We start from the raw sequence: 23,162 nt of genomic DNA, 5'->3' as shown, positions 1-23,162 counted from the left end.
GAACGGGGAAAGCCAGCTGGTCTCCCTGAGGGTTTGGCGCATGCAAGGTGCACTAGTATGCACCCCCTTGCGCGCGCCGACTCCTGATTTTATAACATGCGTGCGGCTGCCGCGCATGTTATAAAATCGGGAGTACATTTGTGTGCACCGGGTTGCATGCAGAAATGTACGCCACGTGCAATACCTTTAAAAATCTGCCCCAGTATGTAGGCTTTTGAAAATTGCTAGAATATATGCCATTGAATTGTCCATAGTATATTCACATGTAAGTGCACTTTATGCGCATAAATGGATTTTGAAAATTGCTACGATACTATGTTACATTCACATGCAAAACTCCTTTGAAAATTAAGACGCCATTAAGACTCCTCTCAGCAGCTGTATATTTCGGACTGTGTATATATACTGTACTATTGTTTATAATTAACCTCATCTTTTCTCTTTACTTCCTCCTCCCAGTTTATTAGCCCCTGTTAATTGTAACTGCATCTCTTCATCACGTTTATTTATGTTATTGGTTGTATTCTTCACTCCCCTGTTTTCATGTAAACCGACATGATGTGAACGCTTTCATGAATGCCGGTATAAAAAAACCTTAAATAAATAAAATAAATAAAATTACCTCCTGTGCATGGGAAAAATTAGCATATATGTGCATAAGTAACTGTACTTGCATGAAGATGAATCTTAAAAGTCCGATGCACGGATCAATTAGGGGATGTGCAAATATGTTGGGCTGGAGTGCACAGAGTGGATTTTAAAAGTCACCCGGATATGCACATACTTGCTGTTGCACACTTAAATGAAAAGTTCAAAAAAAGAATGGAGCATGGTCATTCCTGAATTTAAACTTGAAATTAGTATGTAAAAACTTGCGTGCACTAGCGCATGCCGGGGTCCCCTGTTGCGTGAGTTTAGTTCTGCTAGACAAATCAGCAGGATTTTAAGGCTCAGGTCTAACAGGTGGCAAAGAAGGGTATTAAACTAGGGGAGTTTGGATGTCCTGTTCCATAACGGGGCAAACTGGGAATGAACTGGAAAATTAGCAATGCCATTGTTGCGTGTCTTTTAAAATCCCCCCACTTACGCAATATAAATGGCATTTGCGCATACAGGCAGGTGTCCACTTAAAATTGCTTCCATATGTGTACTCGGTTATGCTATTTGATAATGTGCCCATATACGCACGTATGTTATAAAATGGCCATGTTCCTGAGCATGGGCTGACGAACATGCGCACATATGCACTCGGGCACCATTATGAAAGTTATTGTCATAGTCTGTATTTTATAAAAGTAAAAAATATGCGCATACTTTCACACAAACATATACGTATGTAAAAGAGAGGTTGTCTAGGGGTGTTCTGGGGTGAGGCCAACATTCATGCACAGGGAAGATAACGTTAAAACATGCAAGTGCACCCATAGACGCAGTTATATGGGCGCGCCTATGCGCGCATACTTTATATCACGCGCGCAAATGCATTCACACTATATAAAATGGGGCTGATTTTAAAAGCCCGATGTGCGCAAATCCCGGGAGATATGCACACATTTTCCAACCGGCTCGGCCATGCACGTATTTCCTGGTATGCGTGGAAGTGCCAGGCTTTTAAAAAGTGGAGGGCCAGGGCGGGGTCTGAGAGTGGCGGGGGCCATTTGGGACAGTGCCATTAGGTGCTGTCCCACTGAAGCGGTGCCAGCAGTCAGCCGGCACGTGGAAGCTACTACTGCTCTGGAGAGCAAGTAAGTAGCCAACAAATAAATTAAAAAAAAAAAGTAGTTGGGGGGAGGAGGGGTGTTTAGAGGTCAGGGCGGAGCGGGAAAGAGGGAGGAAGGATAGGTGGGGGGGTTAGGGAAGTTCCCTCCCGGTCTGCTCCTTTATTGGATCGGATGGGAAGAAAACTGGGGAAGGCTTGATCTCATCGCCACGTGCGTCAAACAAAATTCCCCGCTTCGTGTGCAAATTGGCACTCTCCGATATGAAATTGGGTGCACATGTGTGCGTGGGTAGCCGATTTTATAACATGCGTGCATCGAAGTGTGCATTTTATAAAATCCGTATGTCCATGTGCATGCACTGGGAACTGCGCGCACATAGACGCCCACGAGTCCCTTTTTAAAATTTAACTTAATATGTGTAAATCTACCCAACAACATGTTTGCGTTTCAAAAATACTAGATGTATTTTAAACATAGCTGAATAAATTTTGACTTCTTTGGCCAAGTGGCGACAAAAGTTTGGCTAAGTAATGCTATGGCGACTTATCCGGCTACGTATCACTGTAAAGTAAAAAAAATGCACTACTTAGCCGGATAATTAAGATAGACGGATAACTAGCATTTGAAGACTAATCTGGCTATCTTAATTATCTGGCTAAGTCAAAATTTATCTAGATAAGTGGCTGACCTCTACTGTGCATGCATATTTGTGCTCCTAATTGTAATCATTTATATGAGGAAATGTAATTCACATATTTTCCTTAGCACTGTTGGCTTTTACATGCGTAAATTATCCAATTTTATAACAATCGCGGGTGAAGGAAATTACCAGTTTTACCAAGTTGCCCATCAGAATGCCAAGTTTTTCTCTACATCATCAAAACTCCTCATGTTCTTCAGCCTGCACTCCCCTCAGTTTACCCAGATCCCTTACCCAGTCAGTATTTCGCTATAAAAAGTTCTATTCTGACTTACATCAGATAATTAGCAGGTGTAAATATGTGCAGGTAACAGCCGTATGTGCATCACTGTCACAGTACCTTATATCTGTAAGTATTGGCGCTGCCCTGGAATAACTCTGGCCTGCCCTTAGCCTGCCCCTTTTTAAACGAGCAAATTTATTCATGCACCATTATTAATATGTGCATATTTGAGGTTTATAAAATAGCACTTTTGCAAATATGTGCTATTTGGCGTGCATGCGCTCATATAGGGGCTGATTTTAAAAAGCATTTGAGTAAAACTGGGTTTTGCTCTAGTAAAAGTACTTTACTAGAGTAAGTGTGCTTTTGAAAATTGCTACAAATGATGCCATTGAATTGACCTTAAGATTTACTCAAGTAAGTGAACTTTTCTTGAGTAAATGGCTTTTGAAAATTGCTACAATAATTGATACATTTATGCACGTAATTCCTTTTGAAAATTACCCCATAGGGCCTGATTTTAAAAAGCATTTACACATGTAGAACTGGGTTTTATGCAAGTAAATGCACTTTACTCAAGTAAGTGGTCTTTTGAAAATTGCTACAATATATACCATTGAATTGTCCATAGGATTTGCTTGTGTAAAGGCACTTTACTTGAGTAAATGGCTTTTTAAAATTGCCATGATAGTCTGTTACATTTATGCATGTAACTCCTTTGAAAATTCACCTATTAATGTGCACAGTTCTTTTAATGTTCACCTTAAAAATTGCCATTTTAAAAGACATGCACATAGATTTACCAATTTTATACCTGCTAATTATCTGGAGTAAGTGGTATTAAACATGTTTATTTTGTACTCTTGGATGGATGTGAGGTCTGGGTGAACTGGGGGGAGTTCAGGCTTGAGAACCAAGAGGTGACCTGAAGGAGGACTGGGCAAACTGTGGACTATTAGTTAAAACTAGTAATTTCCTTGATGTATGCATGTTTTAAAATACACTAACTTATATGCGTAAATTCTGATATATGCGAGTAAGTCCTACTTTATTTTTGTGCATAAAATATATGCCGGTATATTTTTCAAATAAACAGGAAAAGTATGCACGTTCTATGCATTAATATACATTCTTTGAATACAATGCACGTAAGCCTACATACACGCGTATGTTGTGGGGGTAGAGATTTGTATTTTTTAAAAACGCCCGTATATCATATGCGCAAGTTATAAAATACTAGCGTAGATCTGTTTGCTGCCATGTATGCACGTATATGCCACCGTGCGCACTTGTTTGAAAGTTATCCTCTTTGGTCTTATTGGGCAGTCTTACCATTTTCTCATCCCATAGATAATGACAGAGTCTGCTAAAGGAAAAGCTTACCTTGGCAGTGCATTGTATTATCTCATTGTCAAGACTGGCGGTGTTAGAATCCTTCAAAGATAACAGTATTTTTAAGCTGCATTCGGTTGTGTGCCCTCAATAAAAACTGTAGGCTTGACATAGAGCTTAGATTATAGCTGGCTGGTATATTACCTCCATTTTTTTCAGGTTGATGGTCTAGCTGATTGGGCAAACCTATCTACAATAACCTTGATGTCCTCCAGTGAGTGAGCTACTAGTTAGTGCACAGTCATCTGCAATCACCAATTCCCTGACCACGGATTCCACCACCTTAGAGTGAGTCTAGATGTCTCAAGTTGACAGTCCTCCCACCTGATCTAGACTACATTTAAACTCCCCCATCCATGTCTTGGAAGGTATCTAGAAGCATGATATAAAAGGCAGTGGAGAAGAACATTGGCACCAGTATGTAGCCTTGTTTTGTGCCAGTTGAGATTCTAAAGGGATAAGAGGATGCACCACATCCCTACAAGGAAAGATCTGATGATGGAAACAAACTTTTCTGGGCAGTTTCTGGAGAATTTTCCACAGGCTAGTGCAGTTGATTATATATCTGACAGATGTCTTTGATACAAAGACCATATATATATTTCTATTTTGCTCAAGGAACTTTTCCTGAATCTACCTGGCCAAGAACACCATGTCCATGGTCTCGTGGCCAGGTCTGAATCTGAAGTGTGATTCTGGGAAGATGCTATCCACAAGTTGCTCTATGATTTTATTAAGAATTACTCGTACCAGAATATTTTCAGCAGTAGATAGCAGAGAAATCCCACAATTGTTATCGTTGCTGGTTCTGTTGCTCTTCTTATCAACCAATGATTGATTAATGCATCTTTGAAATCCTGGGGCATAGACCAATGCTTCCAAATACACTGGAAGAGTAAGTTTCAGAAGCATGTAATCACCTCCTTGTTTGACAATCTCAAATGGTATGCCATCTGGTCCTGGGGATTATCCTGATGATGTCTGGCTGATGATGGCTTTAATGACCTTATGCAAAGATGGTGGTTTATGCAGCTCTACTCATATTGTTCATTCATTCAGGGCCTCTTCAGATATGCTAGAGAAAAGTTGAACTGTTGTGCCCAGTTGTTCAGTATTTCGGTCTTCTCTGTCAGGATTTTAGCACCATCTGCTGAGTAAACAGATGTATTGCCATTTCAGAGGACCTGATAGAAATGTTTGGTGTTGTGTTTATCTGCTGCTTCCTGCAGTTTTCTGGCATTCTACTGCCACCATTTGTTTTTCATTTACTGTAGCCATGTTTGAACTCCATTCTTGACTTGGGGACTTGTCAGCAATGTATGTACTGTGAAATATGTGCATCTTTTCTAGAACTTGAGCTCTTTTTATGTTATGTTCATCAAACCAGTCCTAGTGTTTTCCTTTTAATGATGCCAAGAACATCAGCTGCATTGCAAAATTTGCTTCATGCTGCTTCACAGTCTGTATGGGTGAAATCAGAGTTCAGGAGCTGTGTAGCCACTTTGTTTTAACTTCTCCTGAATTTTTAGATCTCAAATCTAAACTGTAACTAAAATGACATCAAATGAAAACACATAATTTTCCTTTAACTGGTATCTAGATTTTTAGTTTTATTATCACATTAAAAACAAAGGGGTAGATTTTAAAAAAGAGCGCGATCGCGTACTTTTGTTCACGCAGCAGGCGCAAACAAAAGTACGCTGTATTTTATAAGATACGCGCATAGCCGCGCGTATCTTATAAAATCCTGGATCGGCGCGCGCAAGGCTGCCGATTTTGGGCAGCCTGCGCGCGCCGAGCCGCACAGCCTGCCTCCGTTCCCTCCGAGGCCGCTCCGAAATCGGAGCGGCCTCGGAGGGAACTTTCTTTCACCCTCCCCTCACCTTCCCCTCCCTTCCCCTACCTAACCCACCCCCCTGGCCCTATCTAAACCCCCCTTACCTTTGTCCCTCAATTTACGCCTGCTAGAAGCAGACGTAAATCTACGCGCACCAGCGGACTGCTGGCACGCTGTCATCCGACCCGGGGGCTGGTCCGGAGGCCTTGAGCACGCCCCTGGGCCGGCGCCACGCCCCCGGTCCTGCCCCCGAAACGCCGCGTCATTTGGCCCCCCCCCCCAACACGCCCCCTTAAAATAACCCCGGGACTTACGCGCGTCCCGGGGCTCTGCGCGTGCCAGCGGCCTATGCAAAATAGGCGCGCCGGCGCACGAGGGCCCTGCTCACGTAAATTCGGGCAGATTTACGTGAGCAGGGCATTTAAAATCCGCCCGAAAATAAATTTGCTAAATTTTACTCCATGTTGATTTTTGTTTTCTTGGAAGAGTTGGTAAATAGGTATTATCAAATGGGGCGGTAAACTTAGTGCACCCTGTGATAATCCAAGAGAGACTAAGACTATCTACAAGGCCCTCATAGTAGTTAAGTATTTATATCTCTATGTGGGCCACCTGATAGGTCGAGGTGAAGTGTTAGTGGTGGTTTAGGGTTTAGAGGCCCAGACTCACATGTAGAGTGAGACGTACAAACAGCACAGTACACCTTGGTGAAGATTTGGCATCATTTGGAGTCAGGAAAGTTTCACAAAGTTGAAATTTCTACTATGTTCTCTCACCCTAGCTTGATGGACTTTCTAACAGTGCATTCGCACTGTGTGCTACAGCGTTTTTCGCATGCGATAATGCATTATCACATGCGAAAACGCCATAACGCGCTTTCATGCATGACCCTCTTTGTTTGTTACTGGTGGGTGGAGTGGGCATCATGAGTCAGAGGAGGAGAAGAGAGGAAGTCCATATTCACTGCATCAGATACTTTGTAATTGTTACAAAAATATATTTTTAAATTTTGATAACAGGTACATTTAAAAACAGCAGTACCATCTGGATCATGCAAAGCTTTAATTTACTTGTTATCTGGTTGCATTGCCTCCTTTGATCTTGTTCCTGGGTAGTCTTTCTTTTTAGTTCTAATATATTTTCTTCCTGTACTTTTTTATTAACAAAATAGTATATAGGGAGATTGATTTTCAAAGCCATTTCCGCTGGTAAAACGGTGCGTTACCCACAGAAATGGCTACTTCTAAAATTACCTCCCCAATATGTGGATAAACTTACACAGTTATGTCTTTTATGCTTGTAAGTTTACCTGGACTGAGTGGAGGTGTTTGCACTTATGCACTTATAGGTGAATTTTAAAAGCCCTGTGCGTGCCAAAGCTGGGAAATATGTGCAGAAGTCAGGCTGGCACTCGTCGTGCAGATTTTAAAAGGCAGCCGAGTATGCGAGTATCTCCTAGTACATAACTAAGAAGTTGAAAAATAATGGTGGGGGATGGGCATGGTCTGGGAGGGGCATGGGCGGGACATGGGTGTTCCGGGACTTTAACATAAAATCCACGTGTAACTATTTATGCGCACAAGCGCGTGCCAGGGTCCTCTGCCGCGTCACTTTATTACTGCTATGGATGGCATGTAAGTAATAAAAGAAAAAGAAAATAGGCTAGTCAGTAGGGTTTTAAGGGTTGGTGCTAACAAAGTAAAAGGAAGACTATTTAACTAAGGGGTTAGGAAGTCCTATCCATTACCTGGGCGAATTGGGAATGAATGGGTGAAACTAATAATTGCATCGGTGCACGTCCCTTATGAAATTCCCCCCACTTACGTGCTAGAGGTGGCATTTGCATTCACATGCACGCATTCTTATAAAATTGTGCGCATATGTGCGCGTGTCCAGCCTATTTTATGCCATGCACATATATTCGCATGTATGTTATAAAATGGCTGCATCCTTTGGCATGAACCGGCATGCGCGCGTTCGTGTGCGCCCGCATGGCTTTTTAAAAGTCACTGTCCCTTTTTTGATTTTTTTAAAATTATGTTCATACATTTTTCCAAAATGTTCCTGTGCACAAAGTAGCAGATAGAATTGTGTGTGGGTAGTTTTGGTGGGATATTTTCAAAGCAAACTTGCATTACGCACTTAAGTTTGCTTTGAAAATTGTAACTTTATAGAGATGTGCAGTTGTTTGCAATGAAATATCATCTTTATTTCCTATTTCATTGCATTTTGGGAAGCAAAAAAAAAATGTGTGTGGTTTTCCCTAGCATTTTTTTTTTCAGGGACTGTGCATCTAAAAAAAACACACCCCAAAACCAGCCCCAACCCTTCCAATTTTATTAAATATAAAGGCCCCCACTCTCCTGACTTCCCCCCCCCCAACTCACCCAAAGTCCCTAGTGGTAAAATGAGGGGCCCAGAATCTCCCGTTTCCGGGCCATTGGCTGCCAGTAATCAAAATGGCACTGGTGACCCTTTGGCCTTACCATGTAATGGGGCTTCTGGTGCCATTGGTCAGACCCTGTCCCATGGTGCCAGTCATCCATTGCCCCTACCATGGGACAAGGGCCGCTTAATGGCACCGGTAGCCCCTGTCACATGGTAAGGGCAAAGGGTTGCCTGTGCCATTTTGATTACTGCAGCCGACAGCCCGGGAGCGGAAGATCACTCCTGGGCTCCCCACTGGACTACCAGGGACACTGGGTGAGTCGTGGGGGGCTTTATATTTAATGAAATTGGAAGGGTTGGGTGTGTTTTGGGGTGGGGTTTATGTTTTTGTTTTTGTTTACAAATGAAATTTTACAAAAAAAAAAATTTCGATCTGGGGTGGACCTAAATGGTCCACTCCCAATCCGAAAACAAAACAGGCATGAAAAAAAACCCCTATGCACGCCTCTAGTAACTTATGCTTATATTGCCAATTTTCTTATGTGGGCTGTTAAAAATGTACCCCCTAAATAAGTAATATGCTTCAAATAAAAAGCCTTTGAATTGGGAAGATACTGATTCTGAAGAGTCAGGAGTCTTATCAGTGAGGTCAGCAGCACTATTGATGTAACCTCCTCAGTCACCAGGAGACTGGGAATAAATGGTGTCTGCATTATTTCCATATGCCAGAGCTTCTGGACATAGAGCACCGTGGCTATTTTTGAGCAGACCTCACCAAGAAAGTAGTGGAGCAATCATGGTTGAAACCTTGGAATATGAATGCACTGGTGGTAAAGATGGAACTTAACTACAATAGGGTAAAATCATGACCAACGCTTGCAGGTGTGCACACCTTAATATTGAAAAAAGGGAACATATTTATGGGGGCGGCGGCAGTGGACTGCAGAGTCAGCATCAGGCAGGGATAAACCAAACCCATGCTGCTCCAATCACTGGCGTTACACCTCTCTACCCCACCCTAAGGTGGCAGCAGTAGTCACATTTAAGTGAATGCCATCATCTGCTGCCTCAGGGCCAATCTCTCAGCTCTTTCCACAAGATCAGCCCTTTGGCAACAGGAGATTACATTCGCTTAAAAACGACTCCTACTGCTGCCCATACCACAATCCAGCAGGCTGCTATGGAGCTTATCCTGCGGCAGCTAAAGTTCAGGAGAAACCCAACAGATCACTGCAGAGCCCATACCATGGCAGCCGAAAAGAGAGAGGGGGAGGATTTAGTGGCCGCCAATGGACCCATCCTGCTGGTGCTAAAAGAAAGGCCCAGGTCCTGAGAATGCATGTGAGAGCCTCTGTGTGTGTGTGCACTTGTGAGAGCCTGCATGTATGAGAGAGAAAGAGAGCATATGTGTGCATGCGCGTGTGTGTGTGTGTGTGAGAGAGAGAGAGAAAGGGGAGTCTGTGAGAAAGCCAATGTGTGTGTGTGTTACTAGTGTTTCTGGTTGTTTGCTAATGTATGGATCCTGTGGTGCCCAGTAGGTTCTACTTCTAGGATCACAGGAGCCACACATCAGATGAGTGAGGTGGGAGAGAGAGAAAGCAGGTGTGAGATTTGTTGAGAAGGGTAGTATATCAAACTTTATTAAAATTAGAGAGGGAGAGAGCATGTGTAAGGGAGAGGATATACAATATGAGAGTGGAAGAGAGTGTGAGTGAGAAAAAGGGAGTTTGTGAGCATGAGTGTGCATGTGAGAGAGACGAAGTATATGAGTGAACGAATGAACATGTATGTGTTAGAGAAGTGTTTATGAGAAAAGAGAAAGTTTGTGGCCTATCCCCTCAATTAAACCAAGATAATCTCAGGGTGACTGAAAATTAAAAGATCCCAGATATGGAGTGTTAGAATTTTTTTATCCTCATTTTTGGGTGTTATTTGATGTCTATTTTGAAATATTTTATTGGTGTTTGGAAAATTTTAAAATATTTGTACATGAGTTCTTAATTATAGGATGTTTTGTTCATCAGCTGTTTTGAAATATTTTTATCAGCATAGTTTTACTATTTTGATTAAACATAAAACAATAAAATCAAGAAGTATAATATATATATTAATAAGGAATGGTGAAGTTTCTGTTTTTCCATTGTTGCACTAGTATGTACAGAATCTGGCTTGTTGCAATTTCCAGTTTAGTTTTTGTCTGCATGTTTCTATTTGTATTGTCTCTTTATTCTGTATTTGGTGAGGGTCTGTCTGTTATGTATGTGTGCCTGAGGTTTGATAATCTACTAGCATATAGTTTCTGTGTAGGGATCTGTAGCAGACTGTATCTTCTGTTTTATTAATAGTTGTTGTATTGGTGATTTCAGGCCTGGCAAAATATTTGCAGTGTTGCCTTTTCATAGGTAGGGTTGTTACTGTTTGAGTGCTGGCAGTTAGTGCTGTCTTGCTATGAGAGATTTACCAAACTATAGCTGTAATTCCGTTTTCTCATGGCTTTCTGAGGGTCAAGCCCACACCCAACATACATTCGAATAGACCTAATACTGTATGGATTCCAGATGTCTTTTTGGAGACTTTTCTGGTTGTCACCACAGCAGTGCATGTATATATATGATATACTACATCAGTGTTTCCCAACAGGTTCACCCTATCAGATCTGACAGGGTGAGCCATGGAAAAGTCACCACTGCGTGATGCTCAGATTCAGGCCAGCACCTGAGCTCTGCTCTCAGCAACAGGAGACACCAACAGTGGTTTCTAAACTTGTAGGAACTCTTTCCGAGCACATGTTTAGTCATGTGTGCCTCTTCTTCCAGCATGAACCCTGGAGTTTGGCAATTAATGGGCAGCATGCAGAACATGGATAGTTGAGGCCTGCTTTGTGCAGCACACAGCACGTTCTCATTTTCCCCACCTTTGATCACTGGATTTGACTCACTTTGAGTGTTGTGCTCAGCACTAGTAGTGAAGGTGCTCTGGCACCACCTGAAGCAGCCAGCTGCCTACACCACGCCAGCTTCTCCCATCTCCTGTGGGAGTTGGTGCGTCACGACAGGTTTATGTGTGTCTTTTCCCCCTCTCTTCCTTTGTTTTAAAATTTGGAAGAGATGCCGATGGGGCTTTCAGTGCTTCCCTAGCTCTTCTTTAGGCCATACGAGTCCTCTTCATGTCCGCAGTGCCTGCTCTGTGGAGGCTGGTGTGCCTCACAGTATTTCATTAATGTAGGTGTGCCTTGTGCTTAAAAAGGTTGGGAAACAGTGATGTACATATTGTAAGTGATATTGTTTAATTTGAATGTTCTTTCATTTAAAATCTGTTATTATAAATGCATTATTCTTAATTTTGTGTGTGTGTGTGTGGGGAGAGGGCCGGGGGAAGAGGGGGCAGTGCTGAAAGGTTCACTTAGGGCACCCAATATCCTTGCACTGGCCATGGGTTTAAGGGGAGGGAGGTGAAAATTGGGGGGAGGGGGGTGGAGGGGTGTCAGTTTTTAAAGTTTGGATTGCTGGAGTGAGCTGGGCCTTTATTTGGCAGGTCTGGGACAGAGATTGAATGAATGGGGGAAGGGGGGCAGCCTGGAAATTGTTCACATAGGGCAGCAAAAAAAACAAAAAACAACCTAGCACTGGCACTGCATGAAATAGCTCAGAAGGAAAGATAAAGTAAAAACCTTGGAGAGAAGGCAGCATTCCCTGCCAGAGACAATGTAGCAACCGTAGGGCAAATTTAAAAAAACCTGATACTTGCAATGCCTCAGTTGAAAAATACAATAGCAAGGGCATTTCAATGGCCAGATTTTATTGTGCTGGCTATATTGCCTGGAATAGTGCAACGTGGCTACAGAATGGAGGAAATACATTAGCTTTTTTTAATACAGGCCACAATTCACTTGAACTAAATATATTTTCATCTTCAAGTTGGGGGGGGGGGGGGGAAGCATTTCTTTGATAGCAGTAAGTGGCAGATGTTTTATATGCCATGTGGGTTTTTGGTTGTTGTTTTTAATGAGAATATTCACAAAGAAAAGCCTTCTGCATTAGTGGCAGGGACATAAAACTAGTGTGAGCTAGTGCTGCCAGAATTCTCGATGCAGATTGTCCTTATTTGCTTTAAAAGTCTGTTTCATACCTACTGCAGAAGACTGCACGCTATAAAAAAAAATTACTTTCCTGATGTTTCAAAGGTCAAACACGTGAATGCAGGGAGTGGGTTTAAGAGAGAAGTGCCATCAGTAATACCAATCGTTCCCATACTGCATTCCAGATGAAGAATAGAAGAGGAAATGGAGAGCGGCAGCAGCTTTTCTGAAGATCAATATCCTGGGGGCAGAATAAAAATCATTCTTGAATTAGGGCTGCGAAAGCTTTATGGATGGCAACAAAAAATAAAAAGGCCATTAAGGAAGCCACTGACCAGAAATTGTCATTATGAAAGTGTTAGTGTGATAATGTTCCAACAGCAAAGGTGCATCGCTAATAAATCATAAGAGGTGATGCTTCGTGAACCTCTCCGAAGAAATCTTTAAAGCCGATCAGGATGTAAGTCCTCCCCGACGCAGCACAATTGTGAAACATGGTTCCGTGTCAGGGGACTGCACATCATTCTAACCTGCAACCAGCAACACTTTAGGGCTAAAAGTTTTCTGGATACAACTTTCAAAAGACTATCTGGACTCCTATGATTTATTACTAGCGATGCGCCTTTGCTATTGGAACATTATTTGATGTATCTCTGCTCACCCCACTTTTGTCTGCTGCAAGTAATAGGGTGATAGCCATCTTGGAAGAATTCTGGTGATCCATTTTGTTATTTCTGGCCAGTCAACAATGGGCTTTTCTCAATAAAGATTTTTTTTTTCTATAGGCACAGAATGGGAAAAGAAATCCTTTTTCAGTAAGGCCCCATGTGTTCACTGTATCCAGTTGTAACAAATTGTAAAATACTAATCATTATATCCAGACAGAATCTTTATCAAGCTTTCCATATTATAAAGCGGGAATTATTGCATGATGCCTATAGTTGTTGTGTCTTCTAATGTTTCTAGTTTCAAAGGAACACGTCGGTGGAAATGTTTTCTCAAACAGTGCTATGTACTCAATAAGAGGAGAAAATACACTTTTATTTAAAAAAAGACACTTTTTTAACACTGCATAAGAGGGAAAGCATCCCTCCAGCAACTCCAAGAGGAAACTCCTACTCGGGAACAGTACGGTCCTTGAAATATGTAAAGGGGTTTTTGTTGGGTTTTTTTTTTTTTTTTTTGCAAGTGACTGCATATTTGTAGTGCCCATACCTTAGCAAAACATTGGAGAACAAAGTTCGTGTTCAAGCTGAGCGCCGGCTGTAGGGTTCAGTTTCCTGTTGGGAATCTTAAAAAGCTGCATTGTAGATAGGTGTGTTGCTTCCTGGCACTGGCAATGGCAGTCTGGTACCTCCTCTTTTGGGAGAGTTGTTTATTTCAGGAAAGGGAAAATGAAAATACTTTCAGAACTGTCGGGCTTGTGAAAAGTTATTAAGGTGCCCAAGAAATCTCTCTTGTTTTCTGGCATAAATTCTAAAACTCTGCGCATATCAAACCTGTTCTGTCAAAAGCACTCGTCAGTGTGCAAACTTTGATCACATCTGGCTGAACACTGGAGGAGATCACTGATTCAGAAACCACTCTGTACTTTGAACTCGGCAAAAGGACTGCAGATCGCAATGTATGACAAAAATGAGACCTTAGCAGTTGAATACTGATATGCAAGAGATGAGCTGGGATTTTTATTATTATTATTATTTTTTTTTTTAATGTTGGTGCTCTTGCATTGGCTAATTTTTAATGTGTTCTATACAAAAGTAAGGTGAAAATTCTCAGCAGAGCACACTTGGAATTTTACTTGTTGGTAATCTTGGCTGTTTCTTAAACGTACAGGTAGGAAAGCATTTATCCTCTTGCCTTCCTAGCTCAGTTTTTAAATATGGGATCGCTGTACAGTTTTGTGAGCAAGTAAGCTAAAGAAAATCAAATGCCAGAAAACAAGTTGGTTGAGTTTTCTGAAAGGGTAGTTTTCTACAGCTTATTGGGAATTGGCGTGAGTGTAAATGTAATGTATGTTACCAGGAAAGCATTCATAAGACCAGATTTATTAAATTACATCCTTTAACACATTATCATTTGTTTTATTGTTCATTTGGTATAGGAAAGGTTTTCAATGGTATCCAAGCTACTACATGACCAATTAGTTAAGTGAACTTGAACTGTGGGAACACACATTTATTGAATTATACGAAAAAGCAATTGTGAATAAAATAGAAGTCTGATTAACAAAAAGAGAAAGCTGGAGAAGATTGTTGAATGTTATCCTAAATATCATCTGTTAATTCTTGTCATTCATCTTTGACCCTGCACAGTGAATTCAACATTTCTACACTGTTTTAGAGTTGTATTAAATCTTTAATTTGCAGTACTTACCAATGACATTTTTTCTTTTTGTGTGTCTAGTGTTGAGGGTGAAGCTTCAGGCAGTGATCCTGGCACATCTTTGGACAGCCCATCTGGTTACCATCAAGGACCAATAACGCACAGCTCAGTGGTGAGCCCAGATCAGTACGACCATCCCGCCTATGGGCTGTACTCCGTCTCCCCTGGTCAGCAACGTTCCCGAAGACCAAAGCTTCAGCATTCTACATCCATACTGCGAAAGCAAGCAGAGGAAGAAGCTATTAAAAGGTCAAGATCTCTTTCAGAGAGCTATGAACTCTCTTCAGACCTGCAGGATAAACAGGTATTTGAGCAGTTCATGTTGCATCATTCATGAGTGCTATTGAAATTGCCATCGGTTGTTGAGTATCATGGGCCTAACTTGTGTCATTGCTGAGAAAGCCACAGTTGTATTTCTGGAGCTTAAGTTCAGGGCTGTCACAAGAATTAAATTTCCTGTAACTTCTGAAAGGGAAACAAATTTCATAGAAAGAAAATCCTGTAAGCAGATGTGTGCCCCAAAAGGAAGCATGGAACTTTTAACCCAATACTTAGATTTAACACTTCTAGACAAAAGCCCCAGGGTGATTTTTGCACAAGATCTTCCTTTGTGGATAATTCTAGAAATTGCAGGAAACTGAACTTTTCCCTAATTTTGCCAAAATCTGGTCTTTGGGTCATTAAGGCAAAAATAAAGTTCATAAAAGTAAAATCATAAAATGAAATATGCTGTTTTCTTCCAAGCAGTGGAAATCCCTAGCTCCGTCATGCATTGTATTTCATGAATTTGCTTCACATGGTTTACAGTTTCAGTGTGAACTATCACTAGGTGCAAGAACCACAAAATAGAATTAAGGGGCGTCTTTTTCCCCAGCCAGCATCAGATGTTTTCTCATAATTCTACGATACAAAATATCATATGAGTGAAAGATTAAATGTGCGCTGACATCTATCGGAGTGAAAGAACCCTCTGAACAGGAGTTGAGGTCTTCTGGCACTAATATTTATGTGAATGGAGTTCAGTGAGAGACTCATTACTGACCTACGCAGTAGAAACGGGATTTATGCGCATAGGCGCGTGCCCACTTAAAACTGGGCACATATATGCATGCGGTCAGGCTATTTTACAACATGTGTACATATATGCATGCAAGTTATAAAATGGCCGTGTATCTGGGTTCGCGCTGACACACATGCGCCAAAGGGCGTCCGTCCACCGGTTTGAAAGTTGCCATCCCTATGAGAGGATACAAGTGGCAACTTCATGGCAACAGCACATTTTTCTTTTGAGTCTCTTGCTGCTGTAGTCCTAACATGCAACATCACGGGGCTTGTCTCTTGAGCCCTTTTTCAGCTGATGAATATATGACTGCAGCATTTGACATGATAAACAACAATAAGAGGAGCTGTTAATCACCCGGAAAACTGTTAAATAAGCAACTGTTAAATCCTTTTTTGGGGCAGGGAGTTGTCATTTATTTTCAGAATTGTTTTTCAAAAATCAGTACTTGACACAAGCATTCCAACAGGTGAAGTCAGCAACACCAGGACATTTCTAGGACATGAGTACCCTGTGTTTCAACCAATTATATTCTTTGGAAACCAGGGATGGATGTAAGATCTTGGCACCCGTAGGCAGAATGCACACTGGTGGTCCTTTAAAACTGGACTGGATATTATTTAATGTCTTCAGAACTGGGGACTGTTGGCAGTTGCCTGGGTCTGAATCTGGACTTGTTGGAAATAACCTTCATATTCTAATTAATTTAAATCTGTTATGAATCAGACAAGGTCAGGAAAGAAAATTATTTTGTGTTTTACCATGTAAGTGTGAAAAAACATGGCAACGTTTTCTGTTTCTTCTTTTCACCCATTGAATATCTCATTGGCAAGGGATTGATTAGGTCATTTCCACATTTGTTACTTCTCATTATTGCTAAATAACTTTATTCTATTCTAATAGCTCTTCTGACTTTTAGGTTAGCTGTTTTATAAGCATTTAAAGGTAAAAATTTAACTTTCAAGATTTGCCTATAAAATGTACCTTAGACAAGGTACATTCTGTGTTTGAAGCACATGTAGTAACTTGTGAAATATTTTTGGAAGAGAGCCTACATACAGAAAAACGTGAAAGCACCCCGAAACACACAACACTAGTGAAATTTTGGTGTGTTTATGCATTTTTCCTCTTGTGAAACATTTTGTAACTTTCAGCGAGCCTTCATAGTAAACTTTTGCATGTAGTCTGCTACATGTGAAAGTTTATTTAAATTTCATACATAATGAGCTGCTATGATCATGCAAAGCAACTCACTATTTATGAATTGGTAGAAAACCAGAACATGAAAGCATAGTCACATGCCAGTTTTCACATGAGGTGTAGTTATCTTTTTTTCCAACCATACCAAGAGCAAATTTTCTGAGTTAGGAGGATAACTTTAAAACATGCACACACGTGCCCATGTATGCATATTAATGGGCATGCAAAACTGGTCGAGTATTTTTTAACTTGCATGTATTCAATGTATGAAGATTATAAAATATGTGTAAATGTATCTGGGAACATGCGCATGAATGTAAAAAATGCACAAATACATTTTTGCAATGATCCTTATAAATTCATCGTTATTAGGATAAGTAGTGGCAAAGCAGCTATGTAGCTGGATAAGTCTTAAAATGCTACTTACCTGGCTAAGTTAGAAATTGGCTGGTTAATTGCTGCTACTTAGCCGGATAACTCAGAAATTATCTGGCTACTTACAGCAAAGCTGCTATGTAGCTGGATAAATTGAAATTTAGCTGGATAAATGTGTGCAGCTGGTGTACCTGCATATTTTTACATCTGATTTTAAAGTAATACACGAGTTGACACATCTACCCACTTACCCACCTCCCCACCCCCATCCCCAGTAAATCAGATTTTCTAACATGCATATGGCAATTAAATTACCAGTTTTAACAATTAGTCTACCAGTTTGCCCAGTCCAGCTTCAGGTCATTGAGACCCTCCTGGCTTTTCAGCCTGAGATCACACCATTTCAACCAGAACCCCCCACCCAATTACTATTTCACTTTTAAGACATTTATGATCAGATATTGAGCAGGAATAAATATACGTGAGAAAGCTGCCAAATGTACACGAGTAAATTGCTTATAAAATAGCAACGTGCTCGCGTAAATGTTGACTCCCGCTCTGGAACGCCCCGGCCCGCCCCTTTTTTACTTGTGGACTCTGATTTATGTGTGTATGTTGAGGTTTTTAAAAATAGCATAGACTCATGTAACTGTTCATTTTTATGCGCGCAGCTATTGGAAATTCACCTTAGAAGGCTTTAGAGAGAAACTGGAATAGAAGCTCTTAGTAAATGAAGGCCTTGGTTATTATTATTTATTTTTTTTAATTTATCAATTTTCTCAATTAATTACAAAGTACACACTTTGTACAGAAAACAGAAACAATGTAAATAAGAAATTAATTCAATTGCAATAGAAATAAAACATCTTAATTTCCTAGACCACAATAAATAACCAAGGTCTAGGAAATTGTGGCCTTGGTTATTTTAAAATCTTCAAGTGCTTCTTTTTTTTTTTTTAATTTCTGGCCAGCAGTTTTCAGAAGCCATTTACCCAAAAAGCACGTGCGGGGCATCAACAGTGGGTGAGAAATGTAAAAGGGCTTAGAGACAGGGTTAAATCGGGGAGGCAACAACACGTATAGCTGTGCATTTTCCAAACTACTCGCATAGATTTTCAGGGAAGAGAGTATCTGCAGGAAAAACAGGCGTAAATCTCTGCAGGTACTTCTTCCTTGGGCAATTTTCAAAGGGAAAGGATGCACACATTTTCCTTGTGAGAACTGGCGCAAAATGAATGGGCAAAAAGCATCTGTGGACTTTGCAACTACCTGCATACTTTTGAAAATTGCCCCCTACGTGTATAGATAGTGATTAACAGAAGACTCCAGGGCAGGGCTGCTGGCCACGTAATAGCAGACACAGTAGGAAGATCCCACATAACCCCTGCATTTGCCTCCCCTGCAGGACATAGTTTGAAGCGTATTAGGTAATAAAGTGTGCACTTGCTAAGCTTAGAAAATAGCAAAGAAAGGATGAGATACCATAAACAAAGAGCTAGCAGAATGATAGCATAAGACGTATTTCTGAATCACATTTAGAATTTAATAGTTTTCTTTGATGAGAAATAAGAAACCAATACAAGTGTGATAAGAGTGCAGTAATAGGATTCCAGTGGTGTGTTTTTATGCCTCCACAGTTGCATTCAGTTTAACAAGAGATGAAGAGATTATCTGCATTAGATGACAGAAGTGGGAGAGGACAGAATGATTCTCTAGAGTATGGTGATTAGGGGAAGAAATACAGTCTTTATTCACTTTAAAACTCATTTGGTCCCTAGCTGAATCCAGGCGAGCACTCCTTTTTGTAGTCCGCACAAAACCATCAGGGTGGAAGCTCCTGAACGACGTTATGCATCTGGAAGTTAATAGCTCATATCCAGCCTGGGGAAAGCTTGCAGAGAATTGATGACTCTGTTACATTATTCAGGCGAGCCTTCCCTTTGGTACAGTTTCGGAGGGAGGCAGACACAGAAAGTTGATGTGTCTATTCAGATTTTTAAATAACTTTGTCTTTGTAGTTCTTCTACACTTCAGAATGACCTCTTAATGAATTTACTTACAATTCTGAAGCATCTTTTAGTCTGTGCTGAACAAAATGGCCAAAGTAGCTTGTGCATCTTTCCTTGTATTTTTCTAATATTCTAACAAAATTATGTGTGTTTTTTAAAGCCTGGGAGTTTTTTTTTTCCTGTTGCTTGTGGACTCCAATTCAATTGGAACCTGACCCTATTGGTGGTATTATAGCTCCCATGAGCTCTCATTCCCAGATATCAAGGAATTGTTTCCCTCTATCTTCGACCCTCTCCACTTCTACTCATCTAATCCATGCATTACACCAACAGGTTTTAGCTAGGGGACACACACAGCTGCTCCCCCTGGAACATAGTATCTGTGTGTACACCTTACCCTCTCCACTAAGTGTCACTGTTACATAATGATTGGGACTCACTTCAGTCCCCTCTGTCCCGAGGGGCTGTGAAACCTTCTTCCACAGTGTCTCCAGCTCTGGCCAACCCAAGCAGCAGACACCAGGTCTCCCACACGACAGCCACAGCTAGTGCTTGCACTGAATAATCAGTCCAGCCCCCAAACGTATGCTTTTCAGTTGACAGCAAATTTCAAAAAGATGTATTCACTGTGGCACTGTTTAAATTTGATTTTGTATTCTATCATGGCATAAATGTCATATGAAGTGATGTTTAATTTTTGTATTTTCTGCATAAGGCATGATAATTATAATATGTATAAAAGTTAACTAAAATCACTCGTGTATCACTCTGCATCACAAACTATTTTATATGTCTCTTTTGCTTATAGGTGGAAATGCTAGAACGCAAATATGGGGGCCGTCTCATAACTAGACATGCAGCTCGTACCATACAAACAGCATTTCGCCAATATCAGATGAACAAAAATTTTGAGAGACTTCGAAGTTCTATGTCTGAAAATCGTATGTCAAGACGCATTGTACTGTCCAATATGAGAATGCAGTTTTCATTTGAAGGACCTGAAAAAGTCCACAGTTCCTACTTTGAAGGGAAACAAGTTTCATTGAGTAATGATGGGTCAAAGCTGGGAGCCATTGTCCAGTCTGATTGTGGTGATCTTGGAGAACCAGCTTCAATGAAGTCTCCTGCTGCGTCTAGTGATTTTGCTGATGCTATCACAGAATTGGAAGATGCTTTCTCAAGACAGGTTAAATCTCTTGCTGAATCAATTGATGATGCACTAAATTGCAGGAGCCTACATGCAGATGAAGTCCAAGCTTTGGATCAAGTTAGAAGTGAAGAAGTAGAGAGAGAAAGGAGTGGTCAAGTCAAAGCAGCACATAATGTTGATCACAGGAAACTTGATGAGATGACTGCATCATATAGTGATGTCACATTGTACATTGATGAAGAAGAACTATCTCCTCCTCTTCCTCTTTCTCATTCAGTAGATAGACCATCCAGTACTGAATCTGATTTGAGGCTTCGATCCATGAACTCTTCGCAAGAGTATTGGTCCATGACCCACAAGGATGATAAGATAGACACAGATACAAGCTGTAGAAGCACTCCATCACTGGAATGTCAGGAGCAAAGATTAAGAATGGATCATCTTCCATTGCTAACCATAGAACCTCCTAGTGACAGTTCAGTGGACTTAAGTGATCGTTCTGAGCGAGGATCATTAAAGAGACAAAATGCATATGAAAGGGGACTAAGTAGTCAACAAGGAAGCCCAAAGCATATCCCGCATGGGATCCCTACAAAAATTATACCCCGAGAAGATGACCTGCCTAGACATAGGCCAAGACCTATTGATAGTCATTTGGTTATTAATGGCACTGTAAACAGGCAAAGCAAATCAGAATCAGATTATTCTGATGGTGATAATGACAGTATCAATAGCACTTCAAATTCCAATGATACAATAAATTGCAGCTCAGAATCCTCATCTAGAGACAGTTTACGAGAGCAAACTTTAAGTAAGCAAACATACCACAAAGAAACACGCAACAGCTGGGATTCACCTGCATTCAGTAATGATGTCATCAGGAAACGGCATTATAGGATTGGGTTGAATCTTTTTAATAAGTAAGTAGAATGCATCTTTATGTTTTGATACCATTGTATTCTATAACATTAGTCCTTTGCATCAAACACTAATTTCATGAAAGTAATTGATAGGTTTCCTGAGGGATATGTTCCCTCTTATTCCATTGGAACCTGTTGAAATTAGATGGCTAGTTAGATAGGTAGTTCTATTGTAAAAGGTGGCTCTCTAATAATTTTAAAGCATTATCTTAAAAGAAGCAGAATCCTTCAGCTACAAAACCAGTCATATAGGAGGAAAATTCGGATGCATCATGAGGGCAGCAAATTGACAGAACAAAAATTTTTTAACTGTTTCAAAATGGTAAGCACCATGATTAATTCCATCTGTACTTCTAGTTCCTTGAAGATGGGGAAGACAATTTTCAAACAATTTTAACCATTTTGAAAATTGCCTCCTAAATGACACAGTATACCAAAGCAAGTGCAGAACTGCAGTAAACGAATCCATTTTGAAGCAAAACCCTGGAGTGTGAAACTAAAGCATTGTTCTGGATATGTTTTAGTCTGTACCTTTACTCCTAATTAGCATTTATAAAATGCCTGGAAGTGAAGAAGCTTTGGGTTGACTAAGGTATTTCTGTGAAGCTTTAGATAGAGTTTAGAATCTGCCTTGCAATATTTCTACACACTCCAGAAAGAATAAACGTTATTGGTCAAAATGATTGTGCAAAATTACTGTAATTTCCACCATAGAATTCGCAGTTAACACATTAATGTTCTTTCAATGACATCTGTCTATGAGAAACTTAACACCACCAGTCCGTGTTCAATGTTTTCCCCATGTTCTTTAGCCATTTTCACTGTTTTTCAGCATTTTGGTAGAACTGAGACTTTTGACATGGTTCAGAAATTAGCTAGAAGCCCTTTAATAGTATGCTCATCAGCTCTACGCATATTCAGATTAAAAAAGGGGAGATGTAGCAAAGATTTATGCTGTTGTAAACTGAATACAGAAACCAGTTTGGTGCATAAGTTACTTTTTGGTTCTAGGTCTGAGAGTCTTAGTTTTGTCTGAGAGCTACAAACAAGAGTTTCAGAGTAACAACGATATACAAGTTAACCTTACAAATATAACTAATGGGTATATTTCACCTGAAAATCTAGGACATTTTGTAGTCTTAGATAGCCAAAGTTAAGAACTCCTCCTAGGTGATTACTTTCAAGAGGTTATCTGGATGCGTAATTCTCAAATTGGCCCTCAAGGATCTCATGGCCAGTTTGGTTTTCAGACTATCTAAAATTAATATCTCTGAAAAAATGGTTTGTATGCATTATGGGGGCAATTTTAAGATGGTACAAGGAAGGATAAAGTCTGTGAGCATGTTTTGCCCACAGACTTTACATCAATTTTCAAAGGGAAAATGTTCCCTTTAAAAACTGAACTGAAAAAAAAAAAAAGCCTTATACCTGCTATTTGTGCACATATCTACTTTCTGAAAGTTAAAAAATATGCATGGAAATCCTGACCCTCAACTCAGAACACCTCTCCTGGTGTGCTGATATGTGTGTATACATTTTCAAAGAGGTATTTAGGTGGGTAAAGCACTGTAAGTTACCCTCCCTGCAAATTTATTTCATGCATATGTATTACATATTCCCTGAAAACCAAACTGACTGAGTGATCCTTAAAGACCAGTTTGAAAAACACTGATCTAGTTGCTCGTCTAACAGTTTTTTAGGCCAACAGGATTTGGCACCATATT

General features: G+C 40.5%; 1 protein-coding gene and 1 long non-coding RNA gene across 12 annotated transcripts in view; one reads left to right on the top strand and one right to left on the bottom strand.

The window, feature by feature from the left end:
• IQSEC1 (IQ motif and Sec7 domain 1) overlaps positions 1-23,162 on the top strand; it is a 1,385,758-nt gene that overhangs the window by 1,260,397 nt on the left and 102,199 nt on the right. For all 11 annotated transcript variants that reach the window (XR_003856582.1, XM_029600819.1, XM_029600818.1 and 8 more), the window contains 2 exons: positions 14,746-15,028; positions 20,177-21,438. Coding sequence is in view for 10 of the 11 variants with exons in the window: in XM_029600819.1 (XP_029456679.1) it covers positions 14,746-15,028; positions 20,177-21,438 (1,545 nt within the window). In the remaining variant the exon portion in view is untranslated. The remainder of the gene's footprint in view (positions 1-14,745; positions 15,029-20,176; positions 21,439-23,162) is intronic.
• Positions 12,101-14,799, bottom strand: LOC115091032. Its single transcript, XR_003856583.1, has 3 exons — positions 14,716-14,799; positions 13,555-13,698; positions 12,101-12,580 (listed from the first exon to the last, which is right to left on the bottom strand). It is a non-coding gene; the product is annotated as an uncharacterized LOC115091032 (long non-coding RNA).

Source organism: Rhinatrema bivittatum, chromosome 4 (genome assembly GCF_901001135.1).
Source record: "Rhinatrema bivittatum chromosome 4, aRhiBiv1.1, whole genome shotgun sequence".
In the NCBI taxonomy this organism is placed as follows: domain Eukaryota; kingdom Metazoa; phylum Chordata; class Amphibia; order Gymnophiona; family Rhinatrematidae; genus Rhinatrema; species Rhinatrema bivittatum.
This window is presented reverse-complemented; position numbering and strand designations above follow the sequence as displayed.